This window comes from Magnolia sinica, chromosome 19, assembly GCF_029962835.1.
Source record: "Magnolia sinica isolate HGM2019 chromosome 19, MsV1, whole genome shotgun sequence".
Lineage (NCBI taxonomy): Eukaryota > Viridiplantae > Streptophyta > Magnoliopsida > Magnoliales > Magnoliaceae > Magnolia > Magnolia sinica.
The window spans coordinates 46344295-46365500 of NC_080591.1; the positions used below are offsets into that span (position 1 = coordinate 46344295).

Below are 21206 nucleotides of genomic sequence, written 5' to 3' on the forward strand. Positions count from 1 at the left end.
ATCTAACTCATCTAAACAGGTAGGGTTAAAGAAATTAGGCTTTTCTTTCCTAGTTTGGAATCATTCTCGCAATTTTGATTGTATTGGACGAAAACTAAGTCGTTGAGCTTTTTTTGCTCAAGGCGATTCCTTTTTGATGGGAACATCAGAGGACCTACTCAGTTATACTAGAAACGGAGACGACCACTCACATCAGCCCAACCTTCTTTGTGGATGGGAGACGAGTTCCAGATGGGGTCCGCCAGGCCATTTTGAAGACCCCACATGCATTGGACGTGCATCAGGAAGACTCCACTTTGGGATGATGCATGTGGGCTGCTTAGGAGACTATTTTAGTCATAGGATTTCTATTTTGTGTCGATTCGACCGTTGGATCTTGTCAATCAGGCCATTGGGCCACCAAATCTTTTAGATATAAGCCCCTTGGACTCTGATCTTGCTTTCTTTATGGTTTTTGTTATTTTTAAGAGTTATTTAATAGTTGAGATTGATAATATATGTTTTAGTTTTCTTATTTTGGACGATGAGTCACTTTACTCGAGTAAGTGGCATAGTTGTAATTATGTTGAATTTTAATTTCAAATTTTTTAATTATAAAACCATAAGGGGAGTGGAGTTCCAACCCTAGTAGAGATTTGAGAATAAAAAAAAGAAGAGAAGCTCTCTTATGTGAATGAATTTTCCTCTTTGTTTTCTAGGGGTTTTTTTGAAAAAAAACCCTCCATTCCAATTAAATTGTGGAAGGGTAGAAGCTTGTTTGGTGGTAGATTCCAAGGTACATCCTTTCTCTTCCTCTTCTTCGAAAGGTATTCTTCGTCTTACATCCTTCCTCTCTCCTCTTCGAAAGATACTCTTCTTCTCGTCTTCCTCTTTTCCCTTCCATTACAACCTTCTAAACCCTAGATCTTCAATTTCTTATTTTCCTCAATTTCTAAAAACCCTAATTCCAAAATCCCCAATTCCCAGTAACCCTAATTATCCATATTTCAAAATTTCCCCTTCCTAGCCCTAATCATAAAACCTACAAATCTGTCCATTGAGTGTGGAACGTGCCTATGCTAAATTGGAAGTTCTATCCTTCCATCGGTCCTAGTTTTAATTGATTTATGTGATTTCTTAGCATGCGGGCATGTGATTTAGGTTAAATCAGATTTTATTTCCTATTATTTACTCTTAATTACTCGGTAGGTTAACATCTTTTGTTAATTGAATTACTTTATGGACTCTTTCATAATCTCCACGTTGCATGCTAGCATTAAATCATGTGTCCTGCATCAAATTTGGTATGCTAGTCGTTCCTCACCCTCAGCCCTATCGAGTCTCATGGGTTGATGCATCTTCAATTCTGGTTTCTCAGTGTTGTCCCATTCCCATCCAGTTTTGTTCATATATGGATATGTTGTGGTGTGATATTTTGCCTATGGATATAGGCCACATCATTTTGGGCAGGCCTTGGTTGTATGACATGGACGCAACACTATTCAGTCGCTCGAATACGTGTTCATTTCTGTATGGAGGCAAAAGGATTGTCTCGAAGTCTCTCCCGCCGAAAAGCATCCCTAAAAAGGAGGACGTCAAGACGTGTGGTCCTGAAGATGTGACGAATCTCCAGCTTGAGTCTCTTCCTAAAGTTAATGCCAAAGAGTCTGAAAGAGAGACTAAAACTGATTTGACGTTGCATGCCCACGTGGCAAGTGAGGTTACACCTAAGGTTATTATAGAGATGCTACCTGAGGTTATATCCGAGGTTAGTGTAGAGTTACCATCTGAGGTGAGTCCGGTATTAGAGGAGTCTAGTGTTGTTGTTCCAGAGGACATACCGGATGAGCATATACCCGTGCGAGACATTCACACATTGACTCTACCAAACCTTTATCGCGATCAAATGAGTCCTGGGGAGGAAGTGGATTTGGAAAGACAAGTAGATGAGTTTAGGGCCCCTATAGATTGCATACCCATGTCTGTGTTCCATAGTCCTTTAGAGTTTGCATATGCATGTACACAACATACGCATGACTTGCATGTGGAGATTAAAAAAAGAATCAATATAAGTAATGAAACATACAAAATGATTGCTGACTCACACTATTAGTTTAAAGAGTTTGTTATGGGTGATGAAGTCATGATTAAAATATGTTAAAAAAGGTTTCCATAGAGAACCATAAAAAAAATTACAAGCCTGTAGCGCTAGACCATATAAAATCTTGAAAAGATTGTGTTCGAATGCTTGATAGATCTTCTACTTAACATGGGTATTAGTTCCACATTTAATGTGGAAGATCTTGTACCGTTTCATGGACATTCCCCTAACCCTCACATGAACTTTGATGATGATATCCTTGACCTATCCCAAAACCCATGGCCATTACCTGACTCCTTTTCTCAAATTTACCATTCGTACCATCCATACCTATGAGAAGAGATGAGATGAAGGATATCTTAGATGATGAAGCGGTTTCCACACGACATGGTAGTTACTAGGAGTACCTTGTTAAGTGAAAGAGCAGACCAAAATCAGACAGTACATGGATCAAAGAGTCAGAGCTTCAGCGACGAGACCTAGACCTCCTTAAGCATCATTGTAGCTTTATTTCGCTAGAGGCAAAATCTCCTCAACCGAGGGGAATTGATGGGGACATCAGAGGACCTACTCAGGTGTACCAAAAATGGAGACGACCACTCACATCATCCCAACCTTCTTTGTGGATGGGAGACGAGTTCTAGATAGGGCCCGCCAAGGTAGAAGCTTGTTTGGTGGTGGATTCCAAGGTACATCCTTCCTCTTCCTCTTCTTCGAAAGGTATTCTTCGTCTTACATCCTTCCTCTCTTCTTTTCGAAAGGTATTTTCTTCTTCTCTCGTCTTCCTCTTTTCCCTTCCATTACAACCTTTTAAACCCTAGATCTTCAATTTCTTATTTTCCCCAATTTCTAAAAACCCTAATTCCAAAATTCCCAATTCCCAGGAACCCTAATTATCCATATTTCAAAATTTCCCCTTCCTAGCCCTAATCATAAAACCTACAAATCTGTCCATTGAGTGTGGAACGTGCCTATGCTAAATTGGAAGTTCTATCCTTCCATCGGTCCTAGTTTTAATTGATTTATGTGATTTCTTAGCACGCGGGCATGTGATTTAGGTTAAATCAGATTTTATTTCCTATTATTTACTCTTAATTACTTGGTAGGTTAACATCTTTTGTTAATTGAATTACTTTATGGACTCTTTCATAATCTCCACGTTGCATGCTCGCATTAAATCATGTGTCTTGCATCACTTTTCTTAGTATGAATCTGCATGAAAGAAAGTGCATTTGGCATTATCTATTTAGGTAATTAATTTAGCTTATGCCTTACACTAAAAAATTGAAGTTTACAATTACTAAACGTACAGCGTCGAACGTGCTCTAATTGCGCTCCCAACCACTGGCAGAACACGTGAGTCCAAGAATCCTCATAGCCAGCTTCTTTAGAGCTGGATCCTTCCTGTTTGGGTCCACTCCATAGGCAGCCTACCAGTCAGCTGAGAAAAACAGTTTAAGTAGGTTAGAGTCACTTTGTAGATTACATTATTAAAAAACTATTTGTAAGACTGACATTCATAGTAGTACTTACTGGTTAATTTCATTGTTCGATGCCTGATGACGATATCCCTTGAGAGTATCCCCTCACTCTTTGTATAGAAGTCTAATAAAGTTGAGATCTTGTCCTATTCTTCTCTATTTTGAATCATTCTTTTCAACACATTAATATATCCAACCATATGCATAGTAAGTGCTTCCATTAGATCAGCAGAAGTGAATAAACAGGCTGGGTTAAGGATGTAAGCAGCCGAATACAATGGAGATGACATTTGACTGCCCCATGTTCTATCTATAATATCTATAATTGGCTTGTAATCACGGTCTTTATCGTTAAAATGGTTCATAATTTTATTTTTCGCCCTCTCCATCGCATCATATATGTAACCCATTGCAGGCTTCTCATCCCTGTTCACCAATCACAACACAGTGACTAATGGCTTGGATGCTTTGAGCGCCTTTACCACTTGTGTCCAAAAACTTTGCGAAAGGATTATTTGTTGAACCTGTTTCCATTCAGCCTTCTTTGACCAAGGCCCACTTGTAAAATTGGCTGACACTACAAAGCTTCTAAGTTCTGATTTTTTTGCATGTAATCTTTGTAGTGTTTGAAAAGGTTGTAGCAAAATGGGTGATTGCTGGACATAGCAAGTTACCCCCAATGTGTTTTCTCATTCGATTGAGAAGAAGGGCTGTTTGTACATAAAGACCGTGATTCTTTTAGCCCTTGCAATCACATTTATAAATAGCTTGCCTATATCTTCTAACATAAGATCAACACAATGGGCCGCACAGGGGGTTCAAAATAAATGAAGCCTCTTCTCCAATATTTTTCGAACATTTTTTATCTTTCCTACAAGCCTTGGGCTAGGGTTTGTGCAACTTGTGAGAGCTTCAATTATTCGGTGGTTATCGCATTGTTTTTCCTTTCTTTTCAAGTGGAAGAATATATATATATATATATATATATATATATTTGTTGTTGGATTGGGTGTGTTTGGGCATGATATAGTCATAGGGTTTGATATAACTACATGTGGTTAACAATTCTCATTTGTTAGGTACACCACATTCTTGCTATCTAGGGGCCAATCTGTGAGTTTCATCGGTGGCTTTGAGGTCAATAATTTTCCTTAGAGCATTAGTCACCTCTAGGCTCTAGTCAATGTTGTCAAAATCGTGATCGTATCGCAAATCGCGATTGTGTTTGAATTGTATCGAATCGCAAATCTTATCATAAATCATAAGATTTTTTTAATGATTTTCTTAAAAATATGAAAAATATAAATAAATCAGGATTTTTTTTTTTTTTTTAAAACTTTTACATTATCATTGGTATTACTTAAAAATTAAATGATTCTTATCTTTCCAAAATTTTTTTTTTTTCTTCCAAGAATTTTTTCTTAAAAAACATTCAAGGATACTTTAATAATTTATGTTCTTGTTACCTTTCTCGAATGTAGAATCATATTGCAAAAGCAACATTTGATTTCATAGACTGACGAAAAAGGATATTTTGATTTCTAACCATCATTCCACAAAGGTGTTTCGACTAGTTAAGAAGTAAGAAATCATAAGAAAAAGAAAAGCTCTACGATTTAACATTAAAGAGAATATATATCATTTAATCTCTTATGAAGAAAAAAATAAAATGGTTTACCTTTTTTCATTGATTCTTGTTTTTTAAAAATGTTTCTCTAAATGATTCTTAAAGCCCCCACCAATTTAAAAACATAAAATGAAAGCCGAGTGAAGCTTAAAATAAAAGAAACCAAGTATAATTTGAATTGTCAATCGGGTTTTGAATTGTAAGTCATAGGATTCAAATGAATCAGATTATAAAATCGTAGGATTCCTATAGAAAGGGATTCAAATCGTTTTGCTTAAGATTCGACTCGAATTGAATATTGTAGGTTTTTGACAACATTGTCTCTAGTTTGCTGATGACACCCTTATTTTTTTGTGTGAAGCTAACGAGTCCTTGGTGGACAATCTGAGGATGATTATATGTTGGTTCGAGGTTGTTTTAGGGCTTAAAGTTAATCGGGTTGAGAGTGAGTTTCTTGGGGTCTTATCTTGCTGAGGAGGAGGTTTCTTGGCTAGCTGATTTGTTTGGCTGTTGGGTGGTCTCTTTTCCTTCTTTTTACCTTGGTCGCCCTCTCTATATTGGTAAGCTTGTGACTCATCTTTGGGACAAGGTTGTTGAGAGAATGGAGAGGAAACTCTCGCCTTGGAAAATCAAATTGTTTTCTCTAGGGGTAGAATCACTTTAATTAAGACCTCCCTCTCCAATCTCCCATTCTACTTCATGTCTCTTTTTTGTTGCCCTAAATTTGTTCTCTTGCATATTAATAAGCTCCGTAGGGATTTCTTATGGCAAGAAGGTGCTACCTCTAGGAAGTTCCATTTGCTTAATTGGAAAGAGGTTTGCTGCTCTTGCTCTGCAGGAAGTGTAGCTATTAAGCATCTTGAAATTGTCAACTCGCTGCTCTTAGGCTAATGGTTTTGGCGGTTTTGGCCTAAGGAGTCTAGCTTGTGGAGGTCTATTGTTGTTGCCAAGTACAACACATCTTTTATGGGATGGTGGATTCATTTATCGGGCCTCCTCCCTTTGGAGGGTTGTTGCTCAAGTTGCCCCCAAGGTGTTTGTTGGTCTAAGCTTTGTTGTTGGGGATGGAGCTAGGATCCGGTTCTGGGAGGACATCTGGTGCGGAGATATTTTGCTCCATTCAGGTTTTCTTGCATTAGCTAGTTTGTGTCCTGTGGAGGGCATTTCAGTTGTTAATTGTTTCACATGCCAAGCTTCTAAGAGTGTTTGGCTTCATTCGTGTCGTTAGAATTTATTGGATCCTTGTGTGGATGACATGATGCATTTACTACCTCGTTTGTATAGGATTTTGCTTCACCCAGAAGTTGAAGACTCTTGGTGCTAGCAATTTGGTAAATTGGGAGCCTTCTCTGTGCGGTTTCTGGATTCGATTTTGGCTCATTCTAGGTTCTTAAGTAGTTGTAGGTTCATGATTCCGGTCCGGTCTTATGGATCTCCCCCTAAAATTGCTATGTTTGCCTGGCTCACTAGTATAAATAGAATCCACATGGTTGATAATCTCCCCAAAAGAGCCATGGTCTTGCCTAATGTTCGTCTCCCGTGTTTGAAGGATGCATAGTTAGTGGACCACCGATTTATCCATTGCCCCTTCTCCTTAGAGGTTTGGTCTTGCATTCTTTTGGTTGAAGGTGTCATGCCTAGTTCTATTGAGAGTCTCTTCTACTTGTGGCATTGTGTGTGGGGGGAGGGTGGCTCTCGTAGTTGTTCTGTGGGCCTTCTGTGGTGAAAGAAATTCCCTTTGTTTTTGCAATAAGAGTGGTTCTAGTGTTGGTGTTTTCAATCGGGCTATGATGTATATCAGGGATTGGGTGCTTGGAAGGGTAGTTAGGTATGCTCTTGTTTTATTTGTCTTCTTTCTCTCATTTGGTGGGGGGGGGAGGGGTGCTGGCTTTTGCCTAATAAATTGCATCGTCTTAAAAATAAAAATAAAAGAAAAAAAATCAACTATTGTCTTGATCTCATCTTCAGAGAACTACTTTTCTATAGAGTTCGCCTTGTCTTTTGAAATTTGATTGAAAGGAAGATATCTAGCCTTGGTCTTTCCCATTCTTGCACCTGCAAGGACCTTGTAGAAATTGACAATTGAACCACATACCTTTGCCTTGTCCTCTACCTTTCCCCCTTCCACCTCTACACTTGAAAATCTTACTTGCTCTAGCCAAAGCGCTAGCCATAACGTGGATTTTATTTGTATTTTTAATCCCCTTCCTTAAACCATGTCGCCCTTGAGTGCTACTTCTATTTAATTTCCTCCTCTTAGCCTAACATTATGCTTTACGCCATAGGACTCCCTTCTCCCACCTTCTTCCAATAAATCCATACTCTCCTAATTATCATTGCTTGATTTTCCTTTAATAATGATTCAAAATCTGCTTCTCAATTACCTAGAACCTCTTTCTTCCATCCATTAATTTTTCCTTTTAACAACTTGAGTTTCTGAAACAAAACAAAACCTGCAAAACTTTCTACCATAAAAGATAACCACCATTCTTGCATCAATTTCGAAAATCTCTCCAGCTCTAACCATGTCAATTCAAACCTGAAAGGATGCAGACCCCAATTATCTTCATCCACCTCCAAAGCGATAGGGCAATGATTAGATACTGGCTTCAAGAGGCCTCTTTGAAATGCAAGTGGATATTTTTCTGCCTATTCCAAAGAGGTAAGAAATTAATCCAACTTAGATTTTTCTACTTTTGGCTATGCATTTGTCAACGTGAATTGCCTCCCCCACACGAAGATCCACCATCTCATTTCTTAAGATCCAATTGGAAAACTCTTTCATGCTATGAGAAGTACGACCTCCACCTGGCTTTTCAAAAGAAAATTTGACCACATTAAAATCTCTTCCTACACACCAAGGTAGCCCCACCATCTATTGTGACACTTGTCTAACTTCGCTAAAAATTGTGGGCGATGGTTCAGCCTTTTTGGACCAAAAACTGACGAGAAAACCTAATGGAAGTCAGATGTTAATAACTAGAGCTAGGCATTGGACTGAGTCGGATCGGATTGGGTCCAACTTTATTCGGTTCGAAATCTACATGGCCTGACCCGAACTCGATCCGATCCGGGATCGAGTCGGGGACATCTGACTCGAACCGATCTGTTGCACGGTTGGCCTGATCCGAACCGAGTCTGACTCGGTCAGGGAAACCGAGTCGGATCAGCTTGGGGACGGATTGGATCGGGTTGGGCTTGTGGGGCAAATTTTTTTTTTTTAATTTTCAAATGCTCTAAAATGATCATGAAAAATGGATAAATGGTATGGATATAATAAATACATCATTGTGGGGCCCATGTAATTTTGATCTCATTTGAGCCGTTCGTACAACTCGGAGCTCAAGGCGGGTCTCCGCTTGTCTTTGCACGACACGTATCTACATAGCTGTAAGTTGCTGTGTTGATGTGCCGTGCACGAAATTGAAATCGGATTGCGTACTGAGTAAACTCAGTTGGGCTCACCGTGAATGTATGTGCTCTATCCATGCCGTCCATCCGTTTTTACACCTCATTTAAGGGGTTGGGCCCAAAATTGAAGCATATAAAAGGCTCAAGTGTATCATACCACAAGAAACAGTGGGAATAATGATTTCCACCGTTGAAACCCTGCTAGGCCCCACAGTGATGTTTATTTGTCATCTAACCTGTTCATAAGATCATGCCAACATGGATGAAGGGAAAATAAAAATATAAGCTTGATCTAAAACTTCTATGGCCCTCAAGAATTTTTCAATGGTAGACTTTCAATTCACACTGTCTCCCACGGTGTGGTTCCGCTCGTTTCCGAAAGACTGTGTCTCTTCAATCGAAGGAAATCGGATTGCGTACTGAGTAACTCAGTACGCTCTTATCGTACTGATTAAACTCTGTTGGGCCCACCGTGAATGCATGTGGTTTATCCACGCCGTCCATTCGTTTTTCTAGATCATTTTAGTGGTTGAACCCAAAATTGATGCATATCCAAAGCTCAGGTGGACCATACCACAAGAAAAAGTAGAAGTATTGATTTCCACCATTGAAAAATTTATAAGGCCCCAATGATGTTTATTTGTCATCCAACTTGTTCATAAGATAAATATATGTGATAAATATCCATAAGAATCACTCCGAATCGGATCCATTTGGTTCGGATATCGGTTCAGATCGGCCACGATCCGAACTCGATCCAAAAAACTGTCGGATCTGAATGACCCTACTTGATCCGCACCGATCCAGGTCGTCGGTTCGGTTTGGATCGGGTCAGACATGCCCAGCTTCCCCTACCAACAATCTTCCTTCACCCATGCCTTGGAATCCCAAATTACCAAAATATCCCTAAACGAACCTTCCACGTCTAGCGTTGCCCAATCTTTAGCTCTACCTCCCCAGATAGACTCCTCCAATTTGTGATCTATAGACTCCATCTCTGTCTCCTGAGGTGTTGCCATTTGAGCGTTAAAGCACTGACAACGGTCTCTGATTTGAAGCCTTTTTTGTATACATCCCAATCCTCAAATGTTCCAATCGACTATCTTTATTGATTAATTTTTCTTGCACTTTTTCCCTTTCTTCTTCTTGGAGAAGTTGTCATATCATAATTAATAGAACAAGGTAGCCTTTCCAATGCCTTACTACCTTTAACAACTTCTGAGATTGTCCATTTTCTGCATCCTGGAATATTTGCTGCCCCTTTCCTCAACGAATTGAAACAGAGCTGTAAAATCCTCATCACAATTTCTAAAAAAAGAAAAAAGAAAAACTCCAACCAACCGCATGTTCCATTACTTCCTTCATCCTTTTCATTCCTCGGTCCATTGAGATTTTTCCAGACTTTCCTTTAAGGGCTTGTTTGGATTCGGAAAGGAGATAGCATTTCCCCTGAAACTCACTTTCCATTGTTTGTTATACCTTTTTTTTTTCTTTTTTTGTGGGAAACACTATTTCTCACTGTCTATCTCTATTGGAAAATAAATAAATTTATTTTCTCACCTCCACTCCTCAGAAACACATTTTCCTACGATGGAAGGAAAATGGGTTTCTCAAGGGTTAAAGCCCAAATGTGCCACTCTCCATGTTCAACCACCTATTGTGTCACCATCCATCTTCTCAATTGCCTCACATGTGTAAACAGCCCCACATGTGCTAATGTGCCACATGTTACCATCCATCTTCCCCTGCGCCTCACGTGTGCTATTGTGCCACATGTACTACCATTCATCTTACTTGTGCTCCACATGCGCAAAGCACCCCACAAATGCCATTGTCCATCTTCAATCTTCCAAATATGCCACGTGTGAATGGTGCCAATGTGCACTAGTATTGTCATCTGCATTTAGTGCCCACATGTCAAATGTGCCAATGTGTTTCTTGTGCCGCATGTGCCACTGTACAACTTCAAGCACGTCACACGTATCATGTGTGCCACAATTCAACTGCAAGCGTCCACATATACTGTACATGCCACATGTGCCACTGTTCATCTCTAAGCATCTCACATGTGCCACATGCGCGAATTTGGCACATGCTAGTGACTACCTAAAATTTTTTCAAGAAATTTTTTTTGTTTTGCCGAACAATAAACTTGAAAACAGATTCTAAATTTCTACGAAAATCTTGTTGAAAAACAAACAAGGAAAACAATATTTCCTTTCCTAGTCTCCTAGAAAAAAAGGTTTCCTAAGAAACACTATTTCTTTTCTCATGCTTTTCATGAATCCAAAGAGGCCCTAATTGTAAAATTGCTATTATCAAATACTGACCTTTCTTTAATGCGATGAGCGCACGGCATTTCTTTGAATACAACAAAAAGTGGAACTGCCTTAGCTGCAGTGTTGCACTCACCATAAACCTGTATCAATCCTTTTGAAGAGAACCATTCACCATACTTGTCTTACGGCACTATCGCTAGCTGCCCTGGATCAGCAAGATCAGTAACCTGAGATACATTCTCCGATTGAGCGTTACCAGTCAACAGGATTTTCAGATCAGAAAAATCAGATTCCATCGAAATCCTTTGGCACTTAGCTTTTGCAGACTGGTCTTTTCTTCTGCCCCTTGTAAACAATTGTCTTCGAGAAATAGAGATCTGTGCCTTTTCAGGTGCCATGACTTTCAATTTCTTCCACCCGTGCCGAAATGAAAAAAATATTCCGCATGCGCCTGCTCTCGCTTATGTGACTCCTACCTTATATTTCTCTCTCTTTATTTTAATACACGTTGCCTTGTTAAATGAAGCATTGACATCCGTCTCCTGACCTCCAGACGTGTCAAGAAAACCCTCCATTGCTTCCCAAAGTGATTTGACTAATGGACCACATGTCTCTACTTCATTGGCTGTTTCTCTGTAAACCATCTGCTCCTGCAACGAGTCCATTCCTGCCGAATTCCCGTTAATGTAAAGGCTGCCATTGCCACGCGTCAATGCCTCATTATCTCTCTACCCTCTAACCAGCGCTTTACACATTGACATCTCTCGACACGGTGGATCGCTGGAGCACCCAGCTGCTACTCCATCTTCCTCCAGCACCTCTTCCACCAATTTTCTTCTACCCCCTTTCTTTCCCGTCTTACCACCACCAACAGTATTACTCTCCGAGATCCCTTTCTCCACAAAAGATGATGATTCCAGCACCACCTTAATCGAAATCTTGGCCTCTTCAACTGAAAAGAAAATATTCTCCTGCACCATCCAATTTTTTTTTTTTTTTTTCTGTCACTTGTTCCTGCATACCTCAGTAACTTGCATCCTTCAGTCTCCAGGTCAATCGCTATCACTTCCTTGATGCAGGACCCCATCTCCACGAACACTTCGTGAATCCAGAGTTCCAGCGGTAAATCCCAGAGCTGATGCAAATCTTCCTGCCATCTGAAAACTGACCATTCTTCCCACCTGAAGATACCCCGCACTGTGTTGTCTCTGAAAACATTACATGTAAATCTTTCGATATCCACCTCCGGTCGTGGAAAAATCCACATTTTCAAATCGCTTAAATGCTCAACCACTAGGTCCTCAATACTACAATTCTGAGAAATCCAAGCTTCCACCTCAACTGAAGCACCTGGCCTAATCGACGCTGTGAGACACAACTGAAAGGCATCCCAGGCCTTCTCAGCCATCCTTGTTGAACCTTCACCTTGGGGACCCCCTCTTTTGCTCTCTTCATACCCATTGGTTCAGCTGTGAGGGATTGACCTTTCAGTAACCTGCTTTGAATACCCATAGTTAGAAGCTCCAGAAAGCATCTCCCTGCATGATTTCCTCTCATTCTTCCCAAATTCCTTCTGTTGAAACTCTCTCTGTGGCTGCTTTTTTTATTCTCGTTTCCCTTTTTCCGGTCTTCTCTCCATTCTGCTGACTGACAACCTCAGGGCCATACGTTGCCATGTTGAGCAGATACTTCTTACCGCCAAAACGAGCCCCATTCAGTACGCCATGTTGCCGTCTTCAGCTCTTCCGTTTCCTGCATCCATAGAAAGGCGAAACCCCTGATTACAAATCTCTTAATCCTAGGGATAATTACTTTTCCTCTTCATGATATGATTGTATTTCTTGATTGACTTATTCATGACGTTTTCCTTGCTTGGTGGTACTCAATCACTTTTTTGCTACATGATTCTAGGTTGTTCATCCAGCACCTGGTAATGCTAATGGCACACTTGTAAATGGCATTCTTCATCACTGTAAAATTCCAACAGTTTCATTGCTGAACAATGTCACGTTTTCTAAGATGGAAGATTGTTCTGACAATGAGTTCGATAGCTTTTCCGTGGATCAAAATTCCGATGAGGACATCAGTTCCTGCATATGTGGTGCTTCTATACGCCCGGGCATTGTGCATAGATTGGACAAAGGCACAAGTGGACTCCTTGTGGTTGCCAAGGTGAGTTCCATATGCTTGTAACTGATGAAGTTAGCGATTTAGTAAAATTAAAAGCTTGCTTGGCCATCTGAACCTGATTTACCTGATTTTTCTCTATCTAATATGTTAGTAGAAATTAAGTTGACCATGTTTCTTTTCTGTGTTAGTAGTATAATATGATTAGCAATAAGTTACTACTTTGGCTAGTGACTTGACTCCCATTGCATTAATTTTTTATGATCAGCTCCACTGTTGCCAAATTCTTGCTGCTGAAGTGCATGTTAATTTGTCTTGAGAGCCTAAAAGACATAAGACTTCTTAAACAGGGTTGGAGCTATTTTGATTGTAGTGGGAAAAGCAAATAGAAATGCACCCAGGTAACAAGTGTTTGGGCTAATCTTTTCTCTCTGATGATGACAACTCAGCAGTAGCTTATAGCCACTCACAGGGAAACTTATGTCACTATGCATAGGTTTATAGGCTTGTCTTCAGCTCTCTCCTTCTTTCGTCAGTTCAAGGACATGATCTCAATGTCATTCGGTGGAGTAATGTCTATGTTTACATGTTCCCTCCATCGAATTTTGGGATGGCTCACTTCCCTAACAGGCAATGTCTCAAAGGGGCCAGTTGATGAAGTGCATGAAGGCCAAAAGGCATAGTAGTAAACACAAGCCATACAATGGGTGCAAAGTGAGCCACACGTATTCTCTGGAAATGGTTTCAATTTGGGCCTTGATTTGGAATTCTTTAAAGTCAGTTTCTTATTTTTTTAGAGGCAAAGATAGTCTATAAATTAGATTGGTTAGCAAATTACCTGAGCTGACCTTCCTAAAGATGTTGGGGGTGCATGGCCCTCGATAATATTGGTCTCGGCAATGTGAGGCAGACTCCTCGGTGATTGGACGGGGCTCCTATTGCAGCAGGGGTGGCTGGTTCGGGCAAATATAGGACAGGGACAGATGAGTATGGAAGAATACTACATATATTTGCATAATATATGGGAGGAATTGGATCACTACTAACTTCCAAATCTTACAGTAGAAACTATGGAAAGCAAATAGGGCCACGAAGAATCTTCAAGGTCCTGGTTAACATGAATATAAAAATATCATATGTAACGTATTCAAGTCCTAGGAAAGTGTCGTCTTCCATCTTGACTCAGTGTATACTGTATAGTTACATACGACGGGAAGCAGTAGAAGATCAACTATGCAATGCTCCATTGTTCTTGATGCTGAGTGCTCAGTTTTTGCAGCAAATTCCCAAGGTAACTAAAGGGGAACTCCTGGTGGAATCTGAATATTGACACCTTCTGAGAAACAGGTGCTAAAGTGCACTCATTGTGTTAGAAAGCAATGCACCAACGACACGTGTTGGATCATTCATCCAAACTTGAGTCAATGTGGCCAAGTAATATCCATCATCCTATGCCTTTAGAGAGTACTCATGTTGATCTCAGAGATGTGATTACTGAAGACTAGAGGAAACAGTTTCCGAATATCAGCTTTCGTTATCTACTTCCAATATTACCTGAGTATTTGAATCGAGTATCTTATGGATAATCCATTCAGGTGCATCAGATCACATGACTGGTATGGACATAGATTTTTCATTATTTTCTCCTAGTTCTGGATCTGAAAGTATCCGTATTTTTGGCAGCTCTGGCCTCCTATTTTAGGAAGAGAACCCTTCATTTCACTCCATTATCATTGTCATTAGTTCTTCATGTTCCATCTTTCTTCAAATATTCTTTTAGTCATTAGTTTTACTAGATAACAAAATGGCAACACGACTTCCTTTCCTTCTTGTTGTGTATTTTAAAACTTGGAAACAAGTGATTGGTGGTGGTCATGAGGCTAGAGGACTATTGATGCAGGCTGAACACAGGCCCATGATCCATGGGCTAGGCCCATTAAGCCCAAGCCCAATTCCAAGACCAAGACCAATAGTTGGCACATCCTCCTATTTAGGTAACTAGCTAGCAAAATCAATTAACTAGATATAGCTATTCAATAATCAACTAATCAATCTTTTTAATTGCATTTTTATCCTTTAGGCATCTCTTTTACTACTTTTTCATTTTTATAACAAGTCATTGGTTGTTAATGACATTATGAATCTTCCTTACATGTACGTTTTAAAGCTTATGCAAGGGCCTAGCATGAGTAGTATGAAGGCACTTTTGAATTTAATCAAATTTATTTCTGGAATTGTTTTCTTCTACTTTGTGTTCTTGTGCTTAAATCGAAGGTGCCTATGTTTGGGCGGATCCTTCCCATCAACCACCTACACCAGTTTGGTATCAAAGTGGGTCCCAATTTTTGGGTTGAATTCCTATATCAACAACAATATTCATATTTTGTTTCCAAGTTCTTTAATCATAAAATTCTTTATCTCCTCATTCTTCATTGCATCCATCCATCCTACCTGCCATGTACTTTTTTTTTTTTTTCCTTTTCTTTTACAAAACCCAAAAGTCCAATTGACAAGAGGAGACTGCCGAAATTTTGACAGCCATCTACCCTCCATGATCCCGCCCAGTAACAACCCAAAAATCCTCCCCATTCCAGTCCATTAAAACTCCAAAAATCCGTCCCATTAAAACCCCAATAAATCAGCCCCATTCCATCCCATTAAAACTTTCGAAATCAACTCTATTCCAGCCCATTAAAACCTCCAAAATCGGCCCCACTCTAGCCCATTAAAACCCCAAAAATCAGCCCCCATTCTAGCCTATGAGTTGAAGTTCCAGATTTCACGGGTTGCTTTGATGTAAATGCTTTTGTTGATTGGATTACAATGCTTGAAAATTATTTTTCATGGTACGATGTGGACACTATCCAATGAGTGACCTTTGTCAAGGTCAAGCTAAATGGCCCAACAAGAATTTGGTGGCGAAGCATTGACGGCAATAATCTCATCATGGGTTGTCTTGCTAGCACTAGGTGGGCTGACATGAGAGAAGCTGTAAAGTATTTGCCTTCAAATTACATTGATACTCTTTTCTAGGAGTTCCTCATGCTTAAACAGGGAACTTCATTGGTGGATGACTACATTGAGAAGTTCAATGATCTTTTTGTCTGTTATAAACTTGTAGAGACGGACTGCATAACGGCTAATTGCTATCAGGCTGGGTTATGCCAAGAAATCCAGCTCGAGATGGTCATGCATGATTTCGAGTCGGTTGATGATATTCATCGAAAGGCTTGATGAGTTGAGTAACAACTGCAATAACATACTCTTTTTGATGCTTCTCTAACCAAGGGAACCTGATGTGAAAAAGGGTTTGGTTTCACATCTTAACCGGACTACATAGGGCTACTGACCACCTCCCTACTCTTTTTAGCTGCACCCATAGATGCAGACTCCACTTGTAACACAACCACAACCTTTACAATGCCTTCCACCATAAAATTCTTACCAAAGGCAACCAACGCTATTGGGACATAACACCAGAAGCTAAAACCTTAATCCTAATCCTCCCCTTAGGCAAGAATGACAGAGTGTTGACTGTTATCGTTGTGGATAGATGGGACACTTTTTTATTGAGTGTTCGCAAGGCAGGAACCTTCACTATTGTGGTAATGACTGATGAGGACTCGTACTACCTAGATGACTGATGCGGACACAAGCGCATTCAAGGTGTACCAATGAAGAAAGCGCCAACCACAAGTGCCGTCCTTGTAGATAGGCGACTATTGAGGAGCTGAAGACCTTTCACATGTGATTGGACATATAGAAGACTCCACTCAAGGAAGACACATGTGAAGGAAGATTGGAGAAAGAAGACCGAGCGCCTAAACTTTCCCGTACTTATGTTATTTGCGCGTTTTTTACTTAGTTAGGGGTCTTTTAGTAATTTTATGTCTTTATTTGCTTATCCTAGGGGTATTTTAGTAATTTTATGTCTTTATTTGCTTATTTAAGTGGGCCAAAGCCCTAAAGTCAAATTTTAACTATTGATTAATGAAAAGCAAACCCTTTGGTTGCCTCCTTCCTCTCTTCTCTCTAATGGTGCTTCTTCTCTTCCCTTGATCTTCTTCTTCTAATTTCTTTTTGTGCCCCTCCAACTTCTTCAAGGTAATAATTTTCTTCCTTCTATTTTCCAGTTTTGGCTAATCCTTCTTCGATCAAAATCTTGAGAATCGATCTAAATCCTAAACCCCCAAATTCTCAAATCCCTAATCCGAGAAACTTCTTGGTTCTTGGGACTAGTGATCTTCGTTGATCGGTTGGGTGTGACCATGTAAGATCAGGAGGTCTCATCTCTAGCCGGATCCAACCTAAGTAGTAATTGAATTCCATAATCCATGGTTGTGGTGATGGCCCGCTCCATTGCATGTTTCCTTTATGATTTTCTCAGTTATGATGATTACTGTTAGAATTTTAGATCATTTATTCCTTTTATTTCCACTGTTTAATTATATCCATGAGCATGCATCATAATTAGGGCTGTCCTGCGTTAAATTTGGTATCAAAGCCTAGGCTTGCATGGTTTTTGTCTTCATCGAGTTATCAAATTAGGGTTTTGATTTTTAGGTTTAACTTAGGAAAGTTGTAGGTTTAGAAAGTTTTCAATTTTAGAAACTTTCCAATTTTAGAAAGTTCTTAATTTGGAAAATTTCCAGATTTGAGTTGTTTCCTATTTCAACTTAATTGTGTCAGTTCATAGTAGTTTTGCATTCATCGCATTCATCTTGAAAGTCATAACACCTAGTAGTCTAGTTAGGTAGAGTTTGGTTCAAGTCTTCATTGTATGCCCACGAGAAGAGGTAGAGGTTTCGGACTTCAACCTACCATGAATAACGAGCAGTTATCTGAGCAATTTGCTCAATTGATACAAAAGATAACCGCCCTAGAAGCGGGTCAAAGGCATGAGTTTGCCCGCCTTGAGAACCAAATTACCATTACCATGACTAAGGTGGGCAACTAGAGGCGTCCCAAAAGGAAAACCCCGCTGTAGGGGAAGATGCGCACTCCCAAGTGGAAGGAATCATTGAAGAACGCGCTGCCACACGTGGTGGTAGTGAGGATAGAGATCGTGGTAACGGTCGTGGTGTGGTGCGAGAGGCACGAGCCACATGTGGTCATCAAGACCGCTATGATCCAGATGAGCGTGCGATGAAGAGTGTGAGAGTTGAGGCCCCGAGTTTTGATGGGCGCTTAGATCCCAAGGCGTTCCTTGACTGGGTTGCTGACATGGACCACTACTTTGAGTGGTATGGCATGTCGGAAACCGTCAAATGCGGTTTGCTAAGATGAAGCTTGTGCGTCAAGCCAAGCTCTTCTGGACCAACACCGAGCATAGGATAGAGAGAGTTGGTAGAGCCCCTATCACACATTGGTATGAAATGAAAGAGAAGTTGAAGGAGAAGTACCTTCCTCTCTCATACCGTCAGAAGCTCCTTGACCAATGGCAATCCTTACGCCAAGGGTCAATGCCTGCCGCTGACTACATTGCTAAATTTGAAGAGTATGTGATGCGATGTGATATCCGAGAAGACCCTCTAGTAACGCTCTCGCGTTTCAAGACGGGCCTTTGTGCAGATCTTTAGCGCGAGCTTATTACTCGGCCCTTAACGGACTTAGATGAAGCATATCAAGTCATGCAGGAGTTAGAGCAATATCTGAAGGCTCCTGTCGTTCGTCGTTTTGAGTCCCGAGACTCCAGTGCTAGATCTAGTTCCCAAGGAACTAGACCTAATATTGGTAGTTAACCTAGGGCACAGGCGACCATTCTGCCTAGGCCTAGGGAGGACAAGGGCAAAGGGGTTCTTGGTGCCAGTCTTAGTAACATGAGCCAAGTGAGGTGCTATGAGTGTGGCAACCTTGGCCACATGTCTAATCAGTGTCCTACGAAGAGCCATGGGAGAGCCTTCGTTATAGGCGAGTCCCACGAGGGTGGAGATGACCAGGGTGATTATGAAGTTGAAGAGTATCAACCTGAAGGAGGACTTACTGATGAAGAAGAAATTAGAAGAAGAAGATCAAGGGAAGAGAAGAAGCACCATTAGAGAGAAGAGAGGAAGGAGGTAACCAAAGGGTTTGCTTTTCATTAATCAATAGTTAAAATTCGAGTTTAGGGCTTTAGCCCACTTAAATAAGCAAATAAAGACATAAAATTACTAAAATACCCCTAGGATAAGCAAATAAAGACATAAAATTACTAAAAGACCCCTAACTAAGTCAAAAACGCACAAATAACATAAGTACGGGAAAGTTTGGGCGCTCAATCTTCTTTCTCCAATCTTCCTTCACATGTGTCTTCCCTGAGTGGGGTCTTCTATATGTCCAATCACATGTGAAAGGTCTTCAGCTCCTCAATAGTCGCCTATCCACAAGGACGGCACTTGTGGTTGGCGCTTTCTTCGTTGGTACACCTTGAATGCGCTTGTGTCCGCATCAATTGTAAGTTAATAGATCTACAGGGTTGAGTCCTTTTGAAATTGTAAGTGGTTATAAACCTAGAATGCCCATAGATCTCTTACCTATGTCTGTTACCCAAAGGTCTTCTGAGTCAGCCGATGCATTCGCACGCCATATTCATGATTTGCATACACATATTAGACAGCGGTTAAATAAGAGCAATATGATGATTATAAAGTTTCAGCTGATTCTCATCGTAGAGTGCAAGAATTTCAAGAAGGAGACTGTAATGGTGCGAATAAGGCCAGAGCGATTCTCTCAAGGATCTGCAAAGAAATTACAAGCGCGTAGTGCTGGACCATTCAAGATATTACAAAAGGTTGGGTCCAACGCGTATTGGGTTGACCTTCCACCTGAAATGAGCATTAATCCAACTTTTAATGTGGAAGATCTAGTCCCTGCCCATACTCCCATTGTTGATACATCGTCCCTTTCATGGCCTTTTTCTGAGTTTGCTACCCAACCCATTCCACCCCCTCCTCCACCCATTACCCATAAAGAAGCAATTGAGGAAATCTTGGATGACGAGATAGTATCCACGAGAGATAGGGGTTTCCAAAGGTATCTTGTCAAGTGGAAGAACAAATCATCATCTGAATCTACGTGGCTGTCGGGCGAAGCATTGCAGGGTATTGATCCAGATCTACTCGAGCGCTACAAAAGTTTCAACTCGTCGGAGTCGAGTTTTTCTCACCCGAGGGGAATTGATGCAGACACAAGCGTATTCAAGGTGTACCAACGAAGAAAGCGCCAACCACAAGTGCCGTCCTTGTGGATAGGCGACTATTGAGGAGCTGAAGACCTTTCACATGTGATTGGACATATAGAAGACCTCACTCCGGGAAGACACATGTGAAGGAAGATTGGAGAAAGAAGACTGAGCGCCCAAACTTTCCCGTACTTATGTTATTTGCGCGTTTTTGACTTAGTTATGGGTCTTTTAGTAATTTTATGTCTTTATTTGCTTATCCTAGGGGTATTTTAGTAATTTTATGTCTTTATTTGCTTATTTAAGTGGGCTAAAGCCCTAAACTCGAATTTTAACTATTGATTAATGAAAAGCAAATCCTTTGGTTGCCTCCTTCCTCTCTTCTCTCTAATGGTGCTTCTTCTCTTCCCTTGATTTTCTTCTTCTAATTTCTTCTTGTGCCCCTCTAACTTCTTCAAGGTAATAATTTTATTCCTTCTATTTTCCAGTTTTGGCTAATCCTTCTTCGATCAAAATCTTGAGAACCGATCTAAACCCTAAACCCCCAAATTCTCAAATCCCTAATCCGAGAAACTTCTTGGTTCTTCGGAGTAGTGATCTTCGTTGATCGATTGGGTGTGACCATGTAAGATCGGGAGGTCTCATCCCTCGCCAGATCCAACCTAAGTAGTAATTGAATTCCATAATCCATGGTTGTGGTGATGGCCCGCTCCATTGCATGTTTCCTTTATGATTTTCTCAGTTATGATGATTACTGTTAGAATTTTAGATCATTTATTCCTTTTATTTCCACTGTTTAATTATGTCCATGAGCATGCATCATAATTAGGGCTGTCCTGCGTCAATGACCCTGAGCATTAGGATGAGCACATCGAGATGGAACAACCCTATGCAAAGCCAACATCATAACTAGATGACCCTCTTGCTAAAACTGCGGTTGAAGCTAAGGTTGAAGGTCCTACTCTTATCATACGATGCCTCCTTACCACCATTGAAGAGGAAGATGAAGATTGGTGACAGACGGTTTTTTTTTTTTCCATAT

At 40.4% G+C, this 21206-nt stretch overlaps 1 protein-coding gene across 9 annotated transcripts in view; it reads left to right on the plus strand.

Moving 5' to 3' along the window:
• The window catches only part of LOC131234968 (RNA pseudouridine synthase 2, chloroplastic), a 128110-nt gene that overhangs the window by 31196 nt on the left and 75708 nt on the right, over window positions 1–21206 (plus strand). For all 9 annotated transcript variants that reach the window (XR_009165864.1, XM_058231999.1, XM_058231998.1 and 6 more), the window contains exon 3: window positions 12790–13050. Coding sequence is in view for 8 of the 9 variants with exons in the window: in XM_058231999.1 (XP_058087982.1) it covers window positions 12790–13050 (261 nt within the window). In the remaining variant the exon portion in view is untranslated. The remainder of the gene's footprint in view (window positions 1–12789; window positions 13051–21206) is intronic.